This window comes from Canis lupus, chromosome 8 (genome assembly GCF_011100685.1).
Source record: "Canis lupus familiaris isolate Mischka breed German Shepherd chromosome 8, alternate assembly UU_Cfam_GSD_1.0, whole genome shotgun sequence".
Taxonomy (NCBI): Eukaryota; Metazoa; Chordata; class Mammalia; order Carnivora; family Canidae; genus Canis; species Canis lupus.
The window spans coordinates 43,724,426-43,747,204 of NC_049229.1; the positions used below are offsets into that span (position 1 = coordinate 43,724,426).

At 47.3% G+C, this 22,779-nt stretch overlaps 1 protein-coding gene across 6 annotated transcripts in view; it reads left to right on the plus strand.

The window, feature by feature from the left end:
* Positions 1-18,789, plus strand: part of SUSD6 (sushi domain containing 6) — a 97,804-nt gene extending 79,015 nt beyond the window's left edge. For all 6 annotated transcript variants that reach the window (XM_038545068.1, XM_038545071.1, XM_038545072.1 and 3 more), the window contains exons 3-6: positions 7,109-7,306; positions 8,298-8,436; positions 11,995-12,422; positions 14,615-18,789. In XM_038545068.1, the coding sequence (XP_038400996.1) occupies positions 7,109-7,306; positions 8,298-8,436; positions 11,995-12,422; positions 14,615-14,640 (791 nt within the window). In that variant the 3' untranslated portion in view covers positions 14,641-18,789. The remainder of the gene's footprint in view (positions 1-7,108; positions 7,307-8,297; positions 8,437-11,994; positions 12,423-14,614) is intronic.
* Positions 18,790-22,779: the final 3,990 nt, after the last annotated feature.

The window sequence follows — 22,779 nt, forward strand, 5'->3', positions numbered from 1 at the left end:
GGAAGGTTTGTCTTAGAGGAGAGGAAGGTTGTAAATGGCATGAGAAATTGTCTCTTCCCTCTCAGTGCCCCCTGTTTTAGACTTTTAACAATTTGAGTGGGGTGTCAGGAAGGCAGAAAGCCAGGGAGAGCCGTGGACAGAAGCAACCCTTGGGTATTGCTTGAGTAAGTGAACAACTCCAGCCTGTCTCCCTGTTCCCACTACACACCCGAGGCAGGAATCCACCCAGAAGGATGTGGGAGTTTCTGCACAGACAGGATGCTTCTCAAGCCTCTCGTACCTTGTGCTCAATTTAAAACCACCGTGGCTATAGGACTTTGATGAAGGAACCTTGATGGTGAAGCCAGCCATTCAACCAACTTCAGATAGATTTGCAGATGTCAGAAGAGACCTCAGAGGTCATCTGGTTCAGTCCCATCGTGTACTGAAACTGAGGCTCACAGGCAGTACCCAGACTGTCTTTGTCACTGGGCTCCTTCTCTAGGATGTGGGTATGGGAGGAGAAGGGGCTCAAAGACCCTCTGTTACTGCCCAGGGCCATGGAGGGGCACGTCACCCTTTCTGGTTTCAGATCCCAATTCTGCCCCTTTCCTGCTCTGTGTCCTTGAGCAAGTTTCTTCACTTCTCTTACTCAATTTGCCCATCTGTATAATGTTGTAATAATATGTTTCTTACAGGGTCTTTGTGAAACTTAAATGAGTTACACATGTAAAGTACTTGGACTAGTGCTTGGCATTTAGTAGATGGTCAATAAATGTTAGTACTGAGATTTTTTTTTTTTTTTTTTTTAGTACTGAGATTTTTTTAAAGGCAGCCTCAAAAGAAACCTTTTTGACTATAGTCATATGTGATCATTACTCCCTAGCTTTGCCTCTTTAAATTTATCCGGTGTGTCCTCTCTGAACTTTCTCGGTAGGTTCTCGGTAGCTACTCCGTAGGTAGCTAGCCTTTTCACACTATAGTATGACTTTTCCTTTCCCATACAGAGTAGCTAGATGTTCCAAAAGCTCCAGGCCTACTGTATTGGGGGATGAGCCACAAAATGGAGCCTACTGTCTTCCTCAGCAGGCCCAGGTCAACTAGTGGTCAGGTCTACAGACTAGGAGTCAGAGTGCCTATTAAATCCAGCATCGTCACTTACAATTGTGATTTGTGGCAAATAACTCAGCTGAGCTTCATTGTTCTTAGGAGAAAATATAGTACCTGCTGCTGGTAAGGGAGCTCACAAGAGTATGTGGTACATGTAATATGCTATCTATTTGCTGTAATTATTACTTCCCTTGTTTTTATGTCAGAACAAACAAAAACCAAACCCAAACACCAAATGTGCATTTGAACACCCTTTTTGTCTGTTTTTACCTTGGTTTTTCTCGATCTGCTCCTAACGATTGAGCGCTAGAAGAAATTGGACCTTCACATAGCAAGAAGGGATTTTGAGAAAAAGCACATAAACGATGCCTTTTAAAACAACCTTAGGGCCCCTCAGGCCCAGTGTTACCTTATTCCACATGCTGCTTCACCTCTTATCTCTTGCCCTGTGGTGTGGCTCTGAACCCTCTCCACTGCTTTCAGATCCCCAGACTCCTCTGACCCTGAGACACAGACTCTTTTCTACGATCTGTGCTGTCCAATATGCTGGCTCCAAGCCCCAGGTGGCTACTGAGAATTTCAACTGTTGTTGGTCTGACTTGAGATAGGCTGTAAGTGTAGACTTACTAATGAAAAAAGTATTCAATATCTCGATAGATTTGTGTATTGATTACATGTTTGAGATGCAATCAATAATGTATTTTGCATATAGACTAGGTTAAATAAAACAGATTATTATTAAAATTTCATGTGTTTCCTTTTACTTTTTTGATGTGGCTCCTTGAAAATTTAGGACTACCTATGCAGCTACAGTGTATTACTGTTGGAGAATGCTGGGCTAGATATGTGATGTCCATCCATTCCTTCCTCCCCTCATTTTGTTGATCCTGGTTCTCTTCTTTGTCCTGAGGTCTCCCTTTTCTCCAGTTTCCACCAGTGCTCAGATGACTAAGAGGTCTCTGACAAGGATCTCCCAGGCTAATGGAAAAGCTAACCTTTTAACACTTCCTCTTTTGATTAATTTTTTTTTTTTTTTTTTACATTAGAGTTGGCTGTGTGTATGTATGTGTCCTCTCTATAAACTGTAAGTTTTTTGAGGGCATGGTCCCATCACATTTACATTTATGGCCCCCTCTTAGGGTGGCTTGTGGGGGGGAGAGGCCAGCTCTAATCCCTGATGGAATTACAACCAAGTAGGGTCATTTACAGTACTGCTTCCAGTAGTGTCCCTGATGATGACAGCTGCCTTGTTTATATACTGGGTTGGAGGGGGGGTGCTTTTTCTCCTCCCCTGAATTCCCAGGATAACTTTTCTCTGGCCATCCTTTCTTTGGATGATTAGGCGCCTACTTCTCTGTGCTCAGTTGTGTTCTAAATGGTACTCTGATTTTAGCCTAAAGCATTGTTTCAGACCTGTGAGTGAACACGGACAGTTTCTTACAACCTCAGTCCCAGTGCTTGGGAGTATATGGTGTTTTTTTGATAACTGACGTCAGCCAGAAACCTCTTCTGTGGAGTTTTCTTTTTAAATGCACCTGGTAGGGGTGCCTGGGTGGCTCAATGGTTGAATGTCTGACTTTGGCTCAGGTCCTGACCCGGGGGACCTGGGATTGAGTCTCACATGGGGCTCCCTGTAGGGAGCATGTTTCTCCCTCTGCCTATGTCTCTGCCTCTCTCCTGTGTCTCTCATGAATAAATAAATAACATCTTTTAAAAAAAATGCACCAGGTGTTTAAATGTCTCTTACCCCTCCTCAAGGTGACATTCGTACTCCTGACTCCCCACACCTCGTTTTTGCAGGGGCTCAAGTGCTTGTTCAGTTTATTAAACCCAAACAATTTAATCCTGGGCTCCCTCCTGGAGCTCGCTTTAATTTGCTTGTTACAGAATCTTACAAAGTTGTTTATTGCCTCTTCCTCCTAAAAGGCTGGTCCCCAAAACAACAAAAGCAAAACCCATTTAGAGGGGCTGATCCAGGGTTCTTGTTTTCTGCTGAGAGTTTTAGGCTGCAATGAGTTGGAGGTGGAAGGATCAGCCAGCTTATGTAGTGTCTACTCTGTCTACTCCCCTCCAGCCGATTGGATGGCCTTTCTCTGAATGGCTGCTGTGTGCCCGGCACTCTGCGGCCCCTAAAGAATTACATTGCTGCTTCCTGTGCTCACTGGAGGCCTAAGTGGCTGCAGAAGATAATGGAAAGCAGAGAAGGAAGCTAAGGAGAATTAATTGATTTTTTTCCTGTAAAATTTCTATCTTCTTCTGGCTTTCTCCTTCTCTTTTTAAAATTCTGCAGCTTTGCCAAATCAGATGAGTTCATTGTCTTCTTGAGGTTGAGAACAGAGCTTCAAACTTCCTCTGTGGACCTAGGGTTGTCAGAGAAAATGAGTCTGATGCACAGATTAAGTCAGCCTCTTGCCCAGAAGGATGACTTCCAGAAGCCCCCGGGTGATTATTTGCTCTTCCTGATGTTCTTCCCTTTCTTGTTAACCCAGGCATCACTGAGAGGGTCCTCTCGAACACCTGCTCTTTGCCATGATTCTCCCACTGCTGCTTGACTAGGCAAGAGAGCCATATTTTTTCTTGTGTTCTTGGTGTCTTAAAATGACCTTGCCTCTAACCCCACCCCCCTTTTTGTTTTTACTTCTACAGCCTCCTTACTCCCTTGGACCTGGGGCAACCTTTTTGCGATGAGCCCAATGCATTTTAGCTCATTTCCTTTGTCTGACCTTCATAGGGAACATAAAATAACCTGTGTGCACTTATCTTAATATATTAGGGTTGCTGTCCTATTGACATACTTGAAGCCTCTCTCCAACTCTGTCCATCTTTGATCAGATTCAGCTCCTCTTGTAATTCTACCCTACTCAAGACCCCTCAGAAGCTCCCCTTGTCCTTTGAACATAGTACTAACACTTCCTGTTGAAGTCAAGGCCCTCTGCAAGATGGTTTCATTGCTTGTCATTTTTTTTATCCCTTCTGAATTTTCCTTCTTGTATTATGCAACCCAGCTACCTGGGGCTGCTTGATGCTTTCTAGACTTCACCTACCCTTTCCTACCTCTTTGCATTTGCTTACCCTTTCCTACCTCTATGCATTTGCTTAAACCTTCTTCTGTTAGGTAAAGCCCCACTTGAAATGCTGCCTCCTCCATAAATGAACCTTGCCGAGTCCTACACAAGATGTGGTCTCTTCTGCTGTGTGCTGTTTTGTGGTACTAATTACTTACTTTGAGGTGTATTATAATGTCTGTGTGGAGTATCTTTGGAAGAATATGGAAGAAATGGGTGCAGTGCCTTTGAAGAGAGGAACTGAGTGACTTGGGGACAGAAGAGGGCTTACTTTCCACCATACCCCCTTCTTTTTGAATTTTATGTCATGTGTATGTATTTCCTATGATTTTTTATCAGTAAAGCATTATTTACATAACAAAGGCCCACTCTAGAAAACAGTGGGGAGTATGTTTATAATCTCAGAGAAAGGAAAATGTCCTTAAGACACAAAACCCAGAAGCCATAAAGAAAACAACTTTTAAAATATAGGTGTGTACTTATTTGTCATGTCGATATTTGGCTCTAAGTACCTGAAGTGCTTACATTTTTTATCCTTTTGCAGAGCATAGTAGTACAATGACCTCTACACAGTAATCAATAAATAAGAGTTGAATTGAAATGAAATTGAATTGCAAGTCACTTCTTGTAGACCTCATTCTTCTTCACTGATCAAATGAATGCTAGGTGATCTCCAGGGTTCCTCTCTGAGATTCTGTACAGTTGGACTGGAATACCAGCAAAGCAGGAGTGGCTTTAAAATCAGCAGCTCTTCCACCAAGTCCGTCTTTCCAAGCACACTGGACATGTGAGTGGGTCCTGCCTGCTTTCAGGAGCTGCCCTGGAGTGCTCAGTGTTAATTACGCCTCGGAAATGACCCGATTAGACACAGTCTTAGAGGAGCTGGGGGATCTGTGGCAGGCTTGTTGCCCTAAACAAAAGAGAGAAAGTGTAAAGAGTAAAGCCTTTTGCAAAAAAGGTTTCTTTTGAAATCCAGCTGGCCAGCTCTTTGAACTAGTTGGCCAAAGTTGCAGGCGGCACCAGAAGGAGTGTGGTGGGTGGGTCACCCATTCAAGACTCTGGGTGAGGTGGGTGGTGTGGGAAGAATCTGGAGAAGGCGGGTCTCTAGAAGGGGAATGGAGGGCTTATTTGGGCTCATCTGTTAGTTTCAGAGAAGCTGCCCAGACATCTCCTGTAGGTCCCTGTGGCACCCACCCAGCGTTGTCTTCTAGTAAATCTGCAGATAAGTCTTTTCTCCTCACCTCAGTGATAAGCAGCTTTTAGGCAAGGAGCTGTCATCTCTTTTTCAACATGACCCTCACTCCTTCCCCCCCCTGCCTGGCTGGCAGGCATCTTGCTTACTAGCAGTCTGTAGGTTGAAGGAAAGTAGTATTTGGTGAGAGACTGTAAGGGCATCTGTGTGCAAAGGAGTGGTGGTGGGCGGTCCTGTGAATGGGAGAGGGCACAGCCAGACTTGAGGTCTGTTAGAGGAAGTGAAAAAAAAAAAACAAAACAGCAGTATTTATTTTCATACTGATGTTCTTGTGACAGTCAGGATAGGGGCAGGGCATTTGTCAGCAAAATCAAATGCCCCTTGGAAACTTTTATTTTCTTGTATTAGTATGGCTTTTGGAAAATTGAAGGTCATGGTACCTGGCGATCCTACCAGTGTGTCTTCTCCCCCAGCCCAGCCTTCCATATAGCACTTCCTTTAGTGCTCCCACTGTGTCCCCCAATTATGGCTAGGCACACCCCACAATCCATTGCCTGACTTTAATTCTGCAACACCTGTCCAGGATTGGAGGGGCAGGCCATGGCGTCAGAGATCACCCTTCTCCTCGGACTGTGTAGACTGTCCCACTCCCCTGATTTATTACTACAACTTACCTATACCAGGGTTCCCACCACACTTGGGCTCCATTGCTGTCTCCCTCACTGACCTCTTCGAAAGGGAGGTAACCTTAACCCACACACTTCTTACAGGCCCACTCAGCTCATGGGGTGAAAGCAGTATCTGCTGGTGGGAGAGAGCACAGATTTTAGAATCACAAGACTCCGCCAGGATGTCTGCCCTTCACACTGCCTTATGCTAGGCTACAAGTCATTTAACTTCTGTGGGCCAGTGTCCTCGTCGACAAAGGGGAGTGATGATAACTATTTTTTGGAGCTGTCAGCTTTTAAAGGTAAATAGTCCTACCTGAACAAAAAATGTGGGCTTTACTATGAAACTAAGACAAGTGCTGGCAATGACTACTCCAGGAGGTGAAGGCTTGAGAGGGGGCCTAGGAATCCATCAGAAATCCCCTCTCAGGGATCCCTGGGTGGCGCAGCGGTTTGGCGCCTGCCTTTGGCTCAGGGCGCGATCCTGGAGACCCGGGATCGAATCCCACGTCGGGCTCCCGGTGCATGGAGCCTGCTTCTCCCTCTGCCTGTGCCTCTGCCTCTCTCTCTCTCTCTCTGTGACTATCATAAAAAAAAAAAAAAAAAAAAAAAAAAAATCTCCTCTCAGGCCATGAAGGCAGGTTTTAGTCACACAATGGAGTCCTTGCTGATATTGATATTGGAAACAGGGCTAATGTGTCCCCTGCCTAGGTTGGCAGTATTTTACCACCTTTCACTCAGATTTGTTGTGTGTCTCAGTAGGTTTTATCAAAAATGTATTATGTGCTAGATCTCTGTGAGTTCACAACTTTGTCAGAGTCTGTCCCTCCCTTATGGATGTAGTCCTCTCAAGGCATGTGCGGAGGGATGGGGCAACTTTGTGAACAGCCAGACTTTTCCGGTCACCCGCGTGCTTCCCTTTGTCATTGGCCACCTGAATTTCCAGTTTGTTCAACAGCCTTTCCAAGGGAGCACTTGGTTCCTCTAGTGTTTCCTATTGAGGCCTGCAGAACTCTCCTACTCAGCGTCCTCGACAGGATTCCCACTGGAAAACCCCACTGCTGCAGCACCGTGCACCCTCTCTGTCTTTGCAGTGTGCTCCCTGCCCCCGGAGCCAGAGAATGGTGGCTACATCTGCCACCCCCGGCCTTGCAGAGATCCCCTGAATGCGGGCAGCGTCATCGAGTATCTGTGTGCCGAGGGCTACGTGCTGAAGGGCGATTACAAGTACCTGACCTGTAAGAATGGGGAATGGAAGCCAGCCATGGAGGTCAGCTGCCGTCTCAACGAGGGTCAGTCTGGCAGATGAGAAAGGGGGGTTGCCGGGGTTCTGCTTCCTTTACACTGATGGGCAGTGGTCCACTTCCTCCACAGCACCTGTGCCATGGGGCATTATAGGTCCTTTAATGCCCTGCGGCCTCCCTCCCTTTGGGATTTCATGTCTTTGTGAAAGACATCTGGGGTTGATGGTGCGTGTCCCATTGCATTTCAACTGAGCCACCAAGGGGCTCAGTAGCTTTACTGAGGCATCTGTTCTGCTGTGTAAAGTCCCTTTGATGCTCAGCATCTCCTGTTTGCCCAGCCCAGTACTGGTGACCTTTGACCGTGTTCTGCTAACACCTTCTGGAGTGTCTCTTTTATATTATTTTTCTTTGAATGGAAATGGACTTTTGTTATAGAGCTACAGTCCAGCTGGACAGAAGACCTTCCCCCTCCTGCCTCCTCCTGTCATGCATGACAGGAAAATCCAACTGCCTGCAGGAAAGTGTGTGTCATACAGCCATCTTTGTGCTTCACACTTGGGCCCTAAGACCATGACACCACAGGGAGGGGTGAGGACCAGCCTGAGATTTACAACTAAAGTTACAGGATCTTAGAACAGGGGTTTATCACAGCTGAGTTCTTACCAGTATTCCTGCCACATGGGTGAAAACATGGGCGGGACCTGGGATGGTGGAACACTGTGTCCATGGAGATGGTTGATGTCCACCAACCTGCTACTGAGGACAGGATCAGAAGTGGCTTGTAAAGGTCAGATCTCTAGGGGTGTGTGAGCTTAGGTGTGAGATGGTCCTTAGAGGTCTGAAGTGAATTTTAGATTTGGGAACAGGATAGGGAAATGGCCCTTTTCCTTGTGCATAAAAGAAAGCTGCTTCCCACTCAGACCCCTAAAATGGTTGTGGTCATGGCACTATGCAGGGAACCTCTAACAAGATTGGCTGCAGGGCTCACTTGTCATGGGCCTAGGGATAACACACTGCTGCTGATTGTTTATTTCTGTAGACAAAGATGCCCACACATCCCTCGGGGTCCCCACGCTGTCCATAGTGGCTTCCACCGCCAGCTCCGTGGCACTCATTCTCCTCCTTGTGGTGCTGTTTGTGCTGCTGCAGCCGAAGCTGAAGTCCTTCCATCACAGCAGGTGAGTCCTGAGGCTGGACACGGCAGGTGTGGGGGCGGGGGGGCACTGGCCCCTGACTGCAGATGGGTGATAGTGAGCCTGGCAGCTGCTCCTGCTATGTGTGCCCAGGGGAAGGGGAGGGCCCTCCCATGTGTTCAATTCCTGGCTTTTCCTGCCGCTGTGCTGATGACTGCATGCATTAGCTTAATCCTCACAAGAACACTGCAGATAAGGAGACCGAGGCTCAGAGAAGTTAAGTCAGGGCCATCCCTCTAGATGATGACCACCTGGAGGTTTAAAAGTAAATCTCTCCAACCTCCTAGTCATGTCATGTGCCCTACATCAGTGGTTCTCAAAGTGTGGTTCCAGCAGCTTCAGCATTACCTGGGGACTTGTTAGGAAAGAGAATTGTCAGGCCCCACCCCAGACCAACTAAATGAGAAACTGGGGCTGAGTCCCAGCGACTCAGTTTCATAAGCCCCCCAGGTGATTTCTCATGCAGGCTCATGTTTACAAGCCACTGTCCTGTCCCCCTAATTCCAGTCCTTGTTGGACGTAGAGGCACCTCCCGGAAGTTAAATGCAGATACCAACACCTGGGCCTCTCTTCCCATACATTCTGATTAATTTGGTTTGGAATGGGAGCCTGGCGTTAGGGTTTTGGTTTTAAAAAACTTCCCCAGTGGTTCTCATGCACAGCTAAGATTGACTGCCACTGCATTATACCACATTAGAGACAGAGGGCGGGGGGGGGGGGGGGGGGGGGGGGGAGTCGGGGAGTCTTGTCTGCCTTTGTCCCTTTCCTTTTTCCAGTTGAGTGCATTAACCAGGAATCATCCCAGACTGGATAGATGAGGTGTAGGGGCAGGTGGCAGATGGTAGGGGGCTGGCCCTGAGTGTATCCCTTAGAAGGGATTCCCCTCCAGGGCTGTCCCAGTCTATGTGGTTGCTTGGCTTGCCCTACCAGCTCCTGTTTCCCCGAGCATGATTTGTGTGCCCTCACAGCCCTTCATCAGTCACTGTCACCATCCACAGGCATGGAGGAACAAACAAAACTGTTAAATAGAATGCTTCCTGGTCTGGAATTGACAAACAAGGCCCAGGCTAAGTTTAATCTTTATGTACTGTGTGTGATTTTTCTGTCTCCTTTTATTTTTTGTTTGGGGTAGAAAATCACAGCTATGTTTCTTAAGGGTTGTTAGACAATTAGTAAATAAAAAAGATCTGGAGGGGAGTGTTTACTTGAAAGAATGGGCTATTTCCACGTAAAGTCAGGCTGATCTCTGTCATTTCATCCACATTAGGGAGTGTTTTCCGTCTGTGTTATCCGGTGTGCTAAAAGTAATGGGCTGATTTTTCCTGACTTGAGTGGAAGAACAATTTGGTTTTTAATACGGACTCTGTTTAAATTTTACTTTTTAAATTTATTTTATTATTTTTAAGATTTTACTTATCTATTTACGAGAGAGAGAGAGAGAGAGAGAGAGAGAGGCAGAGACACAGGCAGAGGGAGAAGCAGGCTCCATGCAGGGAGCCCGATGCAGGACTTGATCCCGGGACTTCAGGATCAGGCCTGGGCTGAAGGCGGCGCTAAATCACTGAGCCACCGGGGCTGCCCTCTATTTAAATTTTATACTGTGCACATATACTATGTTTTAAACAAACCAAAGTATTTTGAACAACAGAAGTGCCTGCCAGAATGCACACTGGTTTCTTTCTTTTTTTTTTTTTTTTTTTTTTTGCACACTGGTTTCTATGCCACCTTGCCATCTGTTCCCTTCCTCCCAGAAACCTCCACGCATTTCTGAGTACCACTGTCATCCTCATAGTGTCCGTGCTCTTCGAATTGGGCGGCACAGATTTTATCTGCAAGGACAGCTGAGGAAACTGAGAACTAATTAACAACAGCCCAGTCCCGACCTTCTGTGTCTCTGACGTGACACACTGAGGAAGACACACACCACAGATGACGCTGTGTTGCAAGCAAACACCGACTTGAGGTCTTCATCCTGAGGAAACAGTTCAGTCCAGATTGTGGGGCATTCTAGGAGACAACCAGCCTGGACTCTACAAAAAATGTCAATGTCATGAGGAAACTCTAGCAGACTGTTGGAGGTGAAAGCAGATGAAAATAGGACTAACTGCAATGCATGATCCATAAGTGGATCCCTGAGAAAAATGGAGAAAACAGCAGCTGAAACAAATATATTTGGGGGTAGTTAGGAAAATTCATATTATAGTCTTCTACCATTGTTCCGTTTCAGGGACATAATAATGTTGCAGTTACATAGAAAAGGAGGTTCTTGGGAGGAGGGTCTAAGTAATGTTTTATTTAGCAAAATAACTTACTTTCAAAGTGTTTCAGGAAAAAAAGTGTGCATGTGTATCAAAAAGTGATCCCCAGGGCAGCCCTGGTGGTGCAGCGGTTTGGCGCCGCCTGCAGCCTGGGGTGTGATCCTGGAGACCCGGGATCGAGTCCCACGTCGGGCTCCCTGCATGGAGCCTGCTTCTCCCTCTCTGCCTCTCTCTCTCTCTGTGTCTATGAATAAATAAATAAAATTAAAAAAAAAAAGTGATCCCCAGAAAGGTACTCGCATGAGTAAATCTCACACGTGAAGTTGAGGTGAGGAAACCAGATACACATACACATATATGCACATACATTCATTATATATCCCATTCATATCAAGATCAAAAAGAAGAAGTCAGTTGTAGTGTTGAGGTGTTCATGTGTAGGCAATAAAGCCATTGAAACAGAAAGCAAAGGAATGATTTGCATGTAAGTTAGGGTAGTGGTTACTTTGGTGTGTGGGAGGAGAAGGTCATAAGGACAGAAACAAGGGTATATGCAGGCGCCAGCAGCATTCTCTGTCTTGACCTCAGTAAGGGTTAATACACCAGTTACTTTTGAGATAAAACAATAAATTGTACATGTTTCTATTTTTGTGCTTGTGTTATAATTTACAAATAATTTTTTAAGTTAAAAAGAAAAGTAACTGAGTCAAAAAAACAAAATTCTTCAGGTTTCAACTCCAGTGTCTCATTTCAAGACCACAGTGCTTCTTCATCCTGTCCTTAAAAAAAAAAAAAAAAAAAAAAAAAAAAAAAAACTATTTTATGGAGTTTTAATTCACATACCACAGAGTATACTCACATAAAGTTTTTAGACATTATATTCACAGATAATGCAAGCATTATGCCCTTACTTTCTTCCTACCTGTGCTGAATGATGGCTTCATTTTTAGGTCTGTACATTCCTAGTTTTTGTGCAGGACAAGAAGGCAAGGTGCCCATGTACCCAGAGGGTAAGAACAGAGTCTCAGAAAGTAGGTGGAACTGGATTCATATCCCTGCTTCCTCCCTTACCAGTGATGTGACTGGGCAGGTTGACTTCTCTGAGCCTCATTTGTATTCTTGGTGAATCTGTACCTGACAGGGCTCAGGCGATGGGTTCAGTGGGAAAAAGCACTTAATGCCTGGCACATTGTAAGCACTCAAAAATGGTTGGTATTGTTGGTGTTATGGTATTTATTTGTATGTATTTTAATTCTTCCTCTGTCTTTTCCTCCCCTGAATGCAGGCGCGACCAGGGGGTATCTGGCGACCAGGTGTCCATCATGGTGGATGGAGTCCAGGTTGCGCTACCGTCATATGAGGAAGCTGTGTATGGCAGTTCCGGTCACTGTGTGCCACCTGCTGACCCCAGGGTACAGATTGTGCTGTCCGAAGGATCTGGGCCCGGTGGAAGGAACGGGCCAAGGGAGCAGCAATTGCAGGACCAGGGGGCCTGTTCCTCTGCAGGTGGAGAGGAGGAGGCCCCAGGCCAGTCTGGACTGTGTGAAGCCTGGGGCTCTCAGGGCTCAGAGACTGTGATGGTGCATCAGGCAACCACCTCTTCCTGGGTGGCCGGCTCAGGGAATAGCCGAGTGGCATACAAAGAAGCCCCAGATTCAGAGAACAGTGACATACAAAGCCTTTTATCCCTCACATCGGAGGACTACACAGATGGTAGGTGGTCTGCACCGATCATGAATTATGAGCTGCTCGGGGACCTTGCTGGGAGTGAGGAGGACTGTGAGCCTTCCTAATAATTGGGTCCTGAGGGGCAAAGGAAAATAATACCTCGTGGATTAGCTTACAAAATAAGGTCTTACCCTCCACTCCCGGTGGGGCCTTGGGCTCTCCTGAATAGGAGACTTTTTTATTTATTACTATTTTTTGAATAGGAGACTTTTGACTGTTGTCTGAATCTTGATAGTTTGGAGTTTGTGGTCAAAGAACTATGTGTGGTCAAAGGGCTGTGCTAAATCAAAAGGAGGACAGCTGGTTGGAGGCAGGAGTGGGGCCTGTTCTTATGTTATAATTCTTATGTTCCTGAAAGGATTGGAGTGACAAGGAGGTATGGGGTCATATTACAGAGAAAACTAGATCTGGTCTCTCTTCCAGGTATTCAGCACTTTCATTTTAAACAGGAGTATGCCACTCTTGTGCTAGTCAGTTTTCTTGCACTGTCTCAGTTAAACCTCACAGTGATTGTGAGAAGTTGGTATTATTACCATCCATACTTTACAGATGAGGAAACTGAGGCCAGAATGTATGTCACTTGCCCATTGGTAAGTGGCTGAGCTGGGATTTGAAGTTGGATGGATCTGGCTCTGAGCCTGTGTTGATAACCCCACAGTGCCATGCTGCCTCTCGGGTGACTTCCAGTTCTCTGTGGCAAGCCAGCTGTAGAAGGAAATTGCCACTTCCTGACCTGTCTGCCTTTTCTGGACCCTGGAGAATTAAATATTGGGATTGACTCAGTCACTTTAAACAATATCTTTACATGAAACCCCAGCGTGGTCCAAGATGCAGGTTAGACCTATGTGTTTCCCTTTGGACAATGAGACTTCTGCCCTTACCAGGCTCCTCCAAAAGCCAGCGAGGAAACAGTATGTACCCTGGGAGCCCTGGGCAAAGTTAATGTCTGAGGCTTAGAGTAAATGAAAGCAAAGAAGTTGGAAATTCTTGAATGCACATCACATTTAGGAGTTTTCCTGAAGTCAACAGCGTGCCTTCTTTTTTCTTGGTAGGATATAGAGCTAGGAAGGGGTCATTACACAGTTGACCCAGGTCTAAAGGTGGAAGCTAGTGACCCTAGGGATAGCCAGCTATACATATTATGTGTCTGCACAAACTGACACATGTCCCAAATGCACTTCTTGACCCTTACCTCTCCTAAGGAGCCTTGATGGTGCCTGCTCTTCTCCCTTCTTCTCCTTGCTCCCTTGCTTTGTTCCATTTATTGAACAAGCATTTTTGAGAACCCATCGTTCCTGGTGCTAGTTAGGTTTCTGTGGTGATGGAAAGTTAATTTGAAACCTGCTGTCTGCCTGCATGGATTGTCAGTCATTTGGGAAGATCAGGCCTGCATTTGAGGAATAATGGAACCCAGAGTTGTAAGGTCCATGTCAGAATGAAGGGCACAGAGATGATACGCAGTTTATCAGGCTCATTGCAGGCTGACTAAGCTGTCTGGGCATGACAGCACTGTAGGAATCAGGACCTTGAGGCGTTGGTATAAGCCAGTGGAGTAAAAGGAGACCAAGACCCAGAGAGGGGGAATGAGTTACTCAGTATCACATAGCTGGTGGGTGGCCTTGAGGAGGTGGGACCTAAGTGGGGCTCAGTAAGCAGCCTCTTAGGGTGAGATTAAGGATAGAAAGAGAAGCAACTAGACCAGCAGACTCAAGGCAGAGAGGAGGTTCAAGGTAGTGGGACCGGAGGGGTTCAAATACTGGACTGAACATTCAGATATATCACACAGGTAGAGGGAGAGATGAGCAAGGAAGGCCTGAAGAAGGGGAAGGGGGTTTATTAGACTCCTTAGAAGGTATGAGTGATGCTTTTTAAATAAATAAATAAATAAATACGAGCAAACGCGAGTGGGGGTGGAGGGAGAGCAACAAAGAGGGAAAGAAGCAGACCCCGTTGAGCACAGAGTGCCACTCGGGGCTCAGTCTCAGGACCCTGAGATCATGACCTGAGCTGAAATCAAGAGTCAGATGCTTAACAGACAGAGCCCACCAGGCGGGAGTGAAGCATTTTGTTTCTTCAGACCAGGGCCTGCATGGGGACCATGAAGTAGGATCACATGTGCTGCCAAGAACCCCAGTTAGGTAACCCCTGTGCTGCTTTCTTTTCTTCTCTTCCTGCAGATATCCCACTGTTGAAAGAAGCATGAGTGCTGCCATGGGCCTCTCCTCTCTGCGACGGTCCTCTCTGCCCTTCTTCCCTCTCCCTGTGGGTTTGAGCACCCTGTACTCCAGCCACCCTACCCAGATACCTGAGCTACCACCTGTGTATCTGTGTATCTCTGGATCTCTGAGGACCTCCAGGTCCACCTTGCTGGAAACTCAAGGAAGAGTCTCATCATCTGCCTGCTGGACAGCTGGAGGAGTTGGCATTTTGCCTAGCCTGACCTTCCCATCTGTGTCGGGGACATATTTGAATGTGCTGGACTGAACCCTTCCTTTCCTTGAGCCCTCGGGGTCCCCTGCAGCCAGCTCTTTGGCGGCAGACCCCACCAGCCCACGCGGGCCCAAGAGCCGCTGTGTTTACTTGTGCCTTCCCCTCCAACCCATCCAATTTCCCTGTCATGCAGGCTTGTTGCTGTCCTACAAGCCTTTGTGGCTGCACTGCTGCCCTCTGCCATACAGGGGGCTGGGCCTGGGGCACGGGCTGGCTTGTTACCTTTGAGGGCTGGCGTTGCTGCCCTTAGCAGGAGCAGATCCAAAGGTGGCTCTCGTTAGGGCAAGAATGTGGGTCCCCGGGCCTTCCCTTGGTTGACACCAGTGGCACATTTCTTTGGCTGAGGTTGGAGGGTGTGGAACATCATGCCAAAGCTATCCCAGCACCCAGCTGTCCATCTCAGAGGGGCTGGCTCCTGCCCTTTTGAGTTTCCAAGAAGCTCTGAAAAGTTCCTGAGGGAGGGAGGGAAGGTGGCTGATAAGGATTGTCTTCCTGAGATGCAAGTTCTCCCTTCTACTTCCAGCATTGGCCTTCTTGGCCTTGGTTTCTTCTGTTTCACTGGAGTGTAAGGGGAAGCAGCCTGCCGCCTCCTAGGCTTGATCCTTGGCAGCCTCCGCTTCCTTGCTGCCCACAGGGGCCTGAGGTGAATCATCGCTGGGATGGGAGAGTTGCTGAGGTGCCACAGAATGCCCTTGTGGCCACTGGCATTTGGGGCAGGTTGCCCCGTTCTGGGTTCGTGGTGACGAAAGGGAGCCTGAGAGGCACAGACCGAATCCCCAGGCAGCTGCAGGCGGCTCCAGTCCCGGTCCTGAGGGTCCTCGTCACCACAGTCATGTGCCTTAGTAACTGTGCCCAGGAAGCGTGCTGCTGCTTGCTGCACCGCTGCTTTTCCTCCTTGTGTTTTCCCCTGCCACCCTTCCACACGTCACAACTGACAGATGACTCCCTGGTCTTCCCCGGCGCCTGGGGGAGGGGCTGACAGTCCTCTACACCCCACCTTGCTGGTCTGCAGCGGGCCAAGGCTTGCCTAGCAGCCTGGCTCTGAGGCCCTGGTGTTGAAGGGGGTGGGGTCCATGCTCCCAGATGCTTTTGCTGACAGGCTTTCGCTGTGCCACCTGTGAATGCTGACCAGCACGGGGGTGCAGAGCTCAGCCAGGCTCCTGCCATCCTCAAAAGACGTGGCATTAAGGAATGCTTATTTCTGTTTTGTTTTTGAAGCCCTGGGGCTGGAAGTCTTGGAGCTGACCCTGCCGGCACTTCTGCTCCTGCCTGAGCCACTCTGCTTGGGGTGGTGAATACAATAAAGAACCCAGTATATTTTCAGTACCTGACCTAACAGGGTAGCTCCAGGCTTGGATGGCCGTAAAGATTAGGGAAATGGCCTCCTCTCAGCCTCCTGCGTCACTCTCACACGCACTTTACTACCCGCTCGTTCCCAGTCTCTCGGCACCACTATAGTCTTCCTTCGCTCAGGGTAAGGGCAGTGCCTGCTGGGCCTACGAGCACCCCCACATCTCTCTCCTTCCCCACCCAGGAGCCCTTGCATGCTGTGTGTAAAGCCCTAGCCATTGTGGTCCTATATGGAACAGGTTGGTGAAGGTGCTAGAACACACAAGCCTCTGAAGGACCTGCAAAAAACCAGGGGGCCCGTCCTGGGCCTCTGAAGAGGCCGTTTTCAGAGACATATCTGCCAGCAGTTGCTGGTACTGGGCCCACCTGGAGGGTGGGGTCCCCGTGGACCCTAGTCGCCTCATCACGCACAGGCTCTCCTTTACCCACAGGGATGCCCTTGTCTTCCTCCAGAAAAGAAAGCAGGGACAAATGGTAGAGGGATCCAGAGTCTCACTGTTGGGCCTGCAACCTGAATAATGATCTAAGATATATTTTAAAATGGAAGATCTTACCCTTTTTTATATCATTACTCTGGGTTAGCCCCCCTAAGAGATTGCGCTATTTGTTTTGGGTTTATTCAGCCACAGAGGTGACCAGCTTAGCCCTTGAAAAAAAATGAAAAGCCTTTCTTCTGAAGCTTTCTTCCATCTCACCCACCATTAACACCATCCTGGGGATCACAAGCCCAGACTTGCCTACCTGGTAGGAAAGGGAGTCTGGATAAATGGGAACCTAGTGCATACACACCCCCTCACACCCTCTCCCCTTCCCTGCATCACTGGCTTTGCTGAGGCCCCCCTCCCATGTCCCGGAAGCCGCTGGGCCTGTGGTGGGAGGAGTCCAGGCCTCCCATTTACCTTGCACTTCTCTAGAGCAGTTTCTTAGCCAGGTGCTGCTATTTCTAGGGTTTCTGGGATTTGTCCCTTTCAGGGGATTAGGGACTCCACAGCTGCCTCGTGGTGGAACCTGGCTGAGAGGGGCCGTGGCAGGATGTCTGGCAGGAGGCTGCTGAAGGAACCTGGAGCAGGTGGAAAAAACTGCCCAGGGCCTGGCCTTCCAGGGCTCACCTCTAGGGGAGTCCAGCAGAGGGCTTGTGCAGGAGAATGGCCCACACCAAAGGACTACAAGTGTCTTTTTGCACACATGAGCTGACCCAGCGCAGGTTTTATATCTGGTGACTTGCAGTCACGTGCCAGCGACTTTCAAGGGCCAGTATGTGGTGAAAATCACTTAAGATTTCCGTCCCTTTCAATGCCTTAGTTTAGTAAATAGGCTTTCTCTTTTGCCATTTCTGGATTTTGTGTGCTTTGTTCCCGTTTCACTGGTGTGAACTGTGAAATGGACTGAGTCCTAGCCACTTTGCAAATTCTTTTGGCTTTACAAGGCATTTCAATGTGCATTCTACTAACACTCCATTTGCAAACAGAACTTAAGCTAATGTCTTATTCAGGCCTTCCTGCCTTCCTGCTTTCCTTCCTTCTCCCCCTCCCCCTCCTCTCCCCTCTTCCCCCAGCTGTCAAGTTCTGTGGAGAAGCCTGATGGCAAGACAGACAAAGGTAGATTTTTCCTGCTTCTTTAGTGCTGGCACAGGGATCCACAGGCACTTGTCCTCTCCCTTCCCAGTCCTGCCTGAGGTCTCAAACCACCTGCTTGCCACACAACAATGTCTCTTCCATTTGCAGGGAACATCGTCACATAGAAGATGGGATATGCTGCAAACACTTCTACATCCTTGCCTTTCTTTCCTCTTAAAAAGAATAAAGGACCCAGAAGGGAAGAGGTACACAGGCTTTATAGCTTAATTCCAGATGTGCTTGCTGAGGATGGTGACGCTGGGGGCTTCTTTCGGGGGGGCCCTGCTGGGGCCTCTGGCTCTCAGCCGAGGGCCAGTCATTACTGGTGCCCAGGAAGGGTCTGAAAGAGATTTTGCTTGGCAGAAGCATGGGCTGAGTGGTAGAGTTAGTAGCTGATTCCCTGGACAGAGAAAGGCAGCAGGCTCAGCTTTGCTGGGAAGCAGCTCCTCTTAATCTCCAGTTGAAAACCTAGTAGAATTTTGAATGAAAACCCCAAGGTTGAGCCCTCTGTCTGGCAGCAGAGCTAACTGGAGGGCAAGTAGGGGGCCAAGCACTCAGATTGCCAAGCAGGAGGAGAAACGGATGAGGGTTGCAAGGCAGCCCACCACACCCTGCCCTGGCTTCTTATTACACCACTATGGAATCCTTTGCAGAATGGTACTCGTATATAATGGTTTCAAACGACACATGCATCATTGACTCTGTGCAGGATGTCACTCAATCAGTTTGGGTTTGCTTTATTTTATTTTATATATATATTTTTTGGTATCCTGTACATTGCAGTGGGTGTGAAGATAGTATTTTAATATTTGTACAAAGTTTAATTTAATTTTAATTGTTCTATGTATATAACTGCATTTCTAAATAATAATTAAAAAAAGGTTCTTATGAAGGCAGTTGTGAGAAATGTGATCATTCCAGAAAGTTTTTGCAGAAACCACAGATCCAAAAGAGCACATGTGGTAGGAGCTCATGATGGGATACGCACCAATTCTGGGGAGAGGGTACCTAGCAAAAGGAGATGACAGGAGGTGTACGGTTCAGGGAAGAGAGACCATGGACCTTGGTTGATATATATTATGTGTCTTTCTAGGCATTCTCAGTGTGCCAGCCACCAGGCTGCGCTGGGACTCAGCAGTGAGCAAGACCGTGGGTTTGCAGCCTGTGTGGAATTTCTGTGCTGGGAAGGCAGATAGTTCCAACAGCGTGTGGTGATGATCAGGGAAGCTACCCTGGGGGACAGTCAGGAAACATTTTAGATGGAATGGCAAGTAAGCTGAGATAGGGAGGGCCCCAACAGCCAGGCTAAGGGGTGGGCCACTACACGTGTGTGGATTCCGCAGCTGCAGAAAGTGGTGCAGTGGAAGGAGAAAGGAGGAGGGGGTAACAGGGCTGGCCCATCCAGGCCCTCCAGGTGAGGAGGAGGGACGTTTGAATTCATCTTACAGGCTGCCGAGAAAGTGCTTGGACCGCATTAAGTGACAATCATTTAGTGAGCTCCACTTTTCTGGGGGGAAGCTCTCCTCATCTCTTAAGAACTTTCAGGGGGATAAAACATACTGTGCCTGGAGACCTTGTGAGAAGTTGTCTGCCTTGGGATGACGGCAGTGTGAGCAGCTAGCAATCCCTTCTCTGAGATGGGAAGACAGTAGGCCCAGTCTGGGGAGGGAGAGTGATGAAGATCTCAGGACCAGGGAACAGAGCACACAGAGGTGGAGAGGTCATGGCCGGGTAGGAGAGGCTGACCGTGCTTGAGGAGCTACAGCAGGTGGTAAAGGTGCAAGAAGATGGCAGATGGGCAAGTTTGGGATAAATATATCAGGCCCCTCTTGAAGTTGCTCTGGGGGTAATGGTCAGGGTGTGTTTCTGTAATACTTAGGGTCAGGAGGGAAAACGTTTTAGGAATATCTGTGCCAAGTCTCCACCTTAGTAGCCTCAGTTCTCAGTAGGGTCCAAACATCACTGCCATTAGTTGCAAGGAGGTGGAGGAGGGAAGAGCATTTCATTAACTTTTTTTTTTTTTTAAGATTTTATTTATTCATGAGACACACAGAAAGGCAGAGACACAGGCAGAGGGAGAAGCAGACTCCTCGAAGGAAAGCCTGTTGCAGGACTCCGGGATCACGCCCCGAGCTCAACCTTTGAGCCACCCAGGCGTACCCCACTAACTTTTTAAAATAGTGGTGGTAATAGCTGATACAAGCACTCATTCCATACCAGGCAGCCTTCTACGCATTCCTCGTGTGTAAACCCAGGGAGCCACATAGCTCTAGAAGGCAGGTGCCATGATCCCTCAGAACTCCAATACCACATACAATGAAATTGAGCCACAAAGAAGTGGATTGTCCCACCTTGCCAGAGGTGGGACCAAGATTGAATTCGAACCCAGGTGGTTCTGTTGAAGTGATCCCCTCCCTGTCCTGGTCCCACCCCAACAGACACTGCCTGCTTCCCAAGGCCCTTATCGCCATCCTTCTGCCTTTCAGCCTGTCCCAAACAGTGGAAAAACAAATTTCATGGCAGGGAAATGACACACAACACACCAACACACCGTTCACACTGTTTCACTAGGGTAAGAGACAACTTGCATCTCAAAGAATGGGAAGTGCCCTGCATAGTGTGGGGGAGGAGGCATTTCAGCTATGCAGACCACGATAAGAAATAAGTTCACAAAGCAGCAGTAGTTGCTTCTACACACACACACACACACACACGCACACACTACTTATATATATTATATATCCTTTGTATATATCTAAAGGAAAGACTGCTTATTTCTGTGACAGGTAAGTCTTCTTTGTCACTGGAAACCAGCAGAAGCATGTCCCATCAGGTAAGGAATGCTGGGGAAGGGAGCCTTGTCAGCATGGGGTCAACCCTGGGGTTGTTACCTTTCTCTTGAAGACAGATGAGGGGAAGACAAAGGAACCTTGCCTACCAAACGTGCAGGGCTGCTAGGGCAAAGGCTGGCTTTGAAATGCTTGCCTCCGGTGGCGGTGGCGGTGGCAAAGGGTGGATGGGAGGAGAGGAAAGGAATTCCCTGCCCTGTAGCTGAACCCCTACCTCCCAGATTGGAAAGTGGAGACCCCTAGACAACAGCAGAAGTAGTAATCTCTGAGGTTGGTCTTTCTCAGACCACTTAAAAATATTTTTAAATACTCTTAACACATACTCATTTCAGAAAACTTAGGAAACTCAAATCTTCCATAATGCCACCTCCTACTGGAATGTTCTTTTTTCTTTTTTGCCTAAATATAGTCTCCTCTTTAGAAAGATCACTTATAAATAGTATTTTGGCTTTTTAAACTTTACAATCTATTACAATCTCATAAAACATGGACCTACCTCATGGTTGCATAGTTGTTAATCTGAACCTTTAGATTGCCAGCTTTTTTGTAATTCTTATAACCAAGGGTTTGATAGCATTTTAAATTATTTCCTTGGGATGAATTATTGGAAATGGAATGCTAGATCAAAAGAAACACATATTTTAGTGACTTTTACTATATCTCAAATCACCTACCAAGAAAGTTATTCCAAATCATACTCTCATTGCCAGTGTGTTTTCCCACAGCCCCACCAGCATGGGAAATTATCTTTTTTTAAGATTTTATTTATTTATTTGACAGCATAAGCAGGGGGAGTGGCAGGCAGAGGGAGAGGGAGAAGCAGGCACCCTGCCCGTTGAGAAGGCTCAATCCCAGGAGCCTGGGATCATGACCTGAGCCTGAGGCAGATGTTTACGCAAACTAAGCCACCCAGTAGCTCTCAAAATTACCATTTTTAAAAAAAATATGCCAGTTGAAAGGAAATGGTATTGTTTTGATTCACACTTGTGTCATTATTCTTAAAGTTGAATTTTGCAAGTACGCATAGTCTACTCTTTATAACAAGACATATTGAAAATTGTGCAAGTTTGATGTACAAGATGTCCATATTTGAGATGAAAAGTCAAAACTGTGATTTCCCCTTTACATTAAATAATGCATGATAGATACATAGATATTTCACTAGCTCCCTGGTCTTAGAGGAACATCTTAGGGCTTAGGGACTGCCCCATCGCATGCCAAGAGGTGAACAGCTATTTGGCATTTCAGATTTCCTATGATGCCCCCAGAAAAGAAAATTTCACAACATAGGAATGTCCTGAGCAGTCCATCTGGGGCAGCTTGAGCTATTCCTGAGCCTGGGGTAGTAGATCATTCTCAACTTGGCAGGGCACTGCAGAGTGTTTGGCAAGTATGGACTTCCCCATACACATCTTTCCTGGAGGAGCAAGTAACCCAGCCTCCAGCAAAGGCAGCCTGTTTGCAGGTTAAGCCTGTGGGCCAGGACTGAACATCTGGGGTAATTTAGGGAGTGTGAAGGAAGAGCTATGACTCAACACAAGCATGAGGACTGCTGTGATTTCTGGAGTGCTCCTGAAGCCCTTGAGCATCTGGGTTCCAAAGACTTATAGGGACTTTTGATGCCTTTTTCTATGGGACGGAAGGCCATCCCCATTCCTGCTCCAAGCATTTATTTGTTCATTCATTTTGTTCATTCATTCAATATACTTTTTTTTTTTAAGATCTAGACCTACTTTATACAAAGCTTGATACTGCATTTGAGGGGTGCAACGGTGAATAAGACTCAATCTTTGTCCTCAAATAGTGTGCAGACTAATAGGGAGAAAGAGATTAAACAGCTACCTAAAAGTTAAGTCAGAACTTTTTTTTTTTTTTTTTTAAGATTGTATTCATTTATTCATGAAAGACACAGAGGCAGAGACATTGGCAGAGGGAGAAACAGGCTCCATGCAGGGAGCCCGATGCGGGACTCAATCCCAGGACCCTGGGATAACTACCTGAGCCAAAGGCAGACACTCAACCACTGAGCTACCCAGA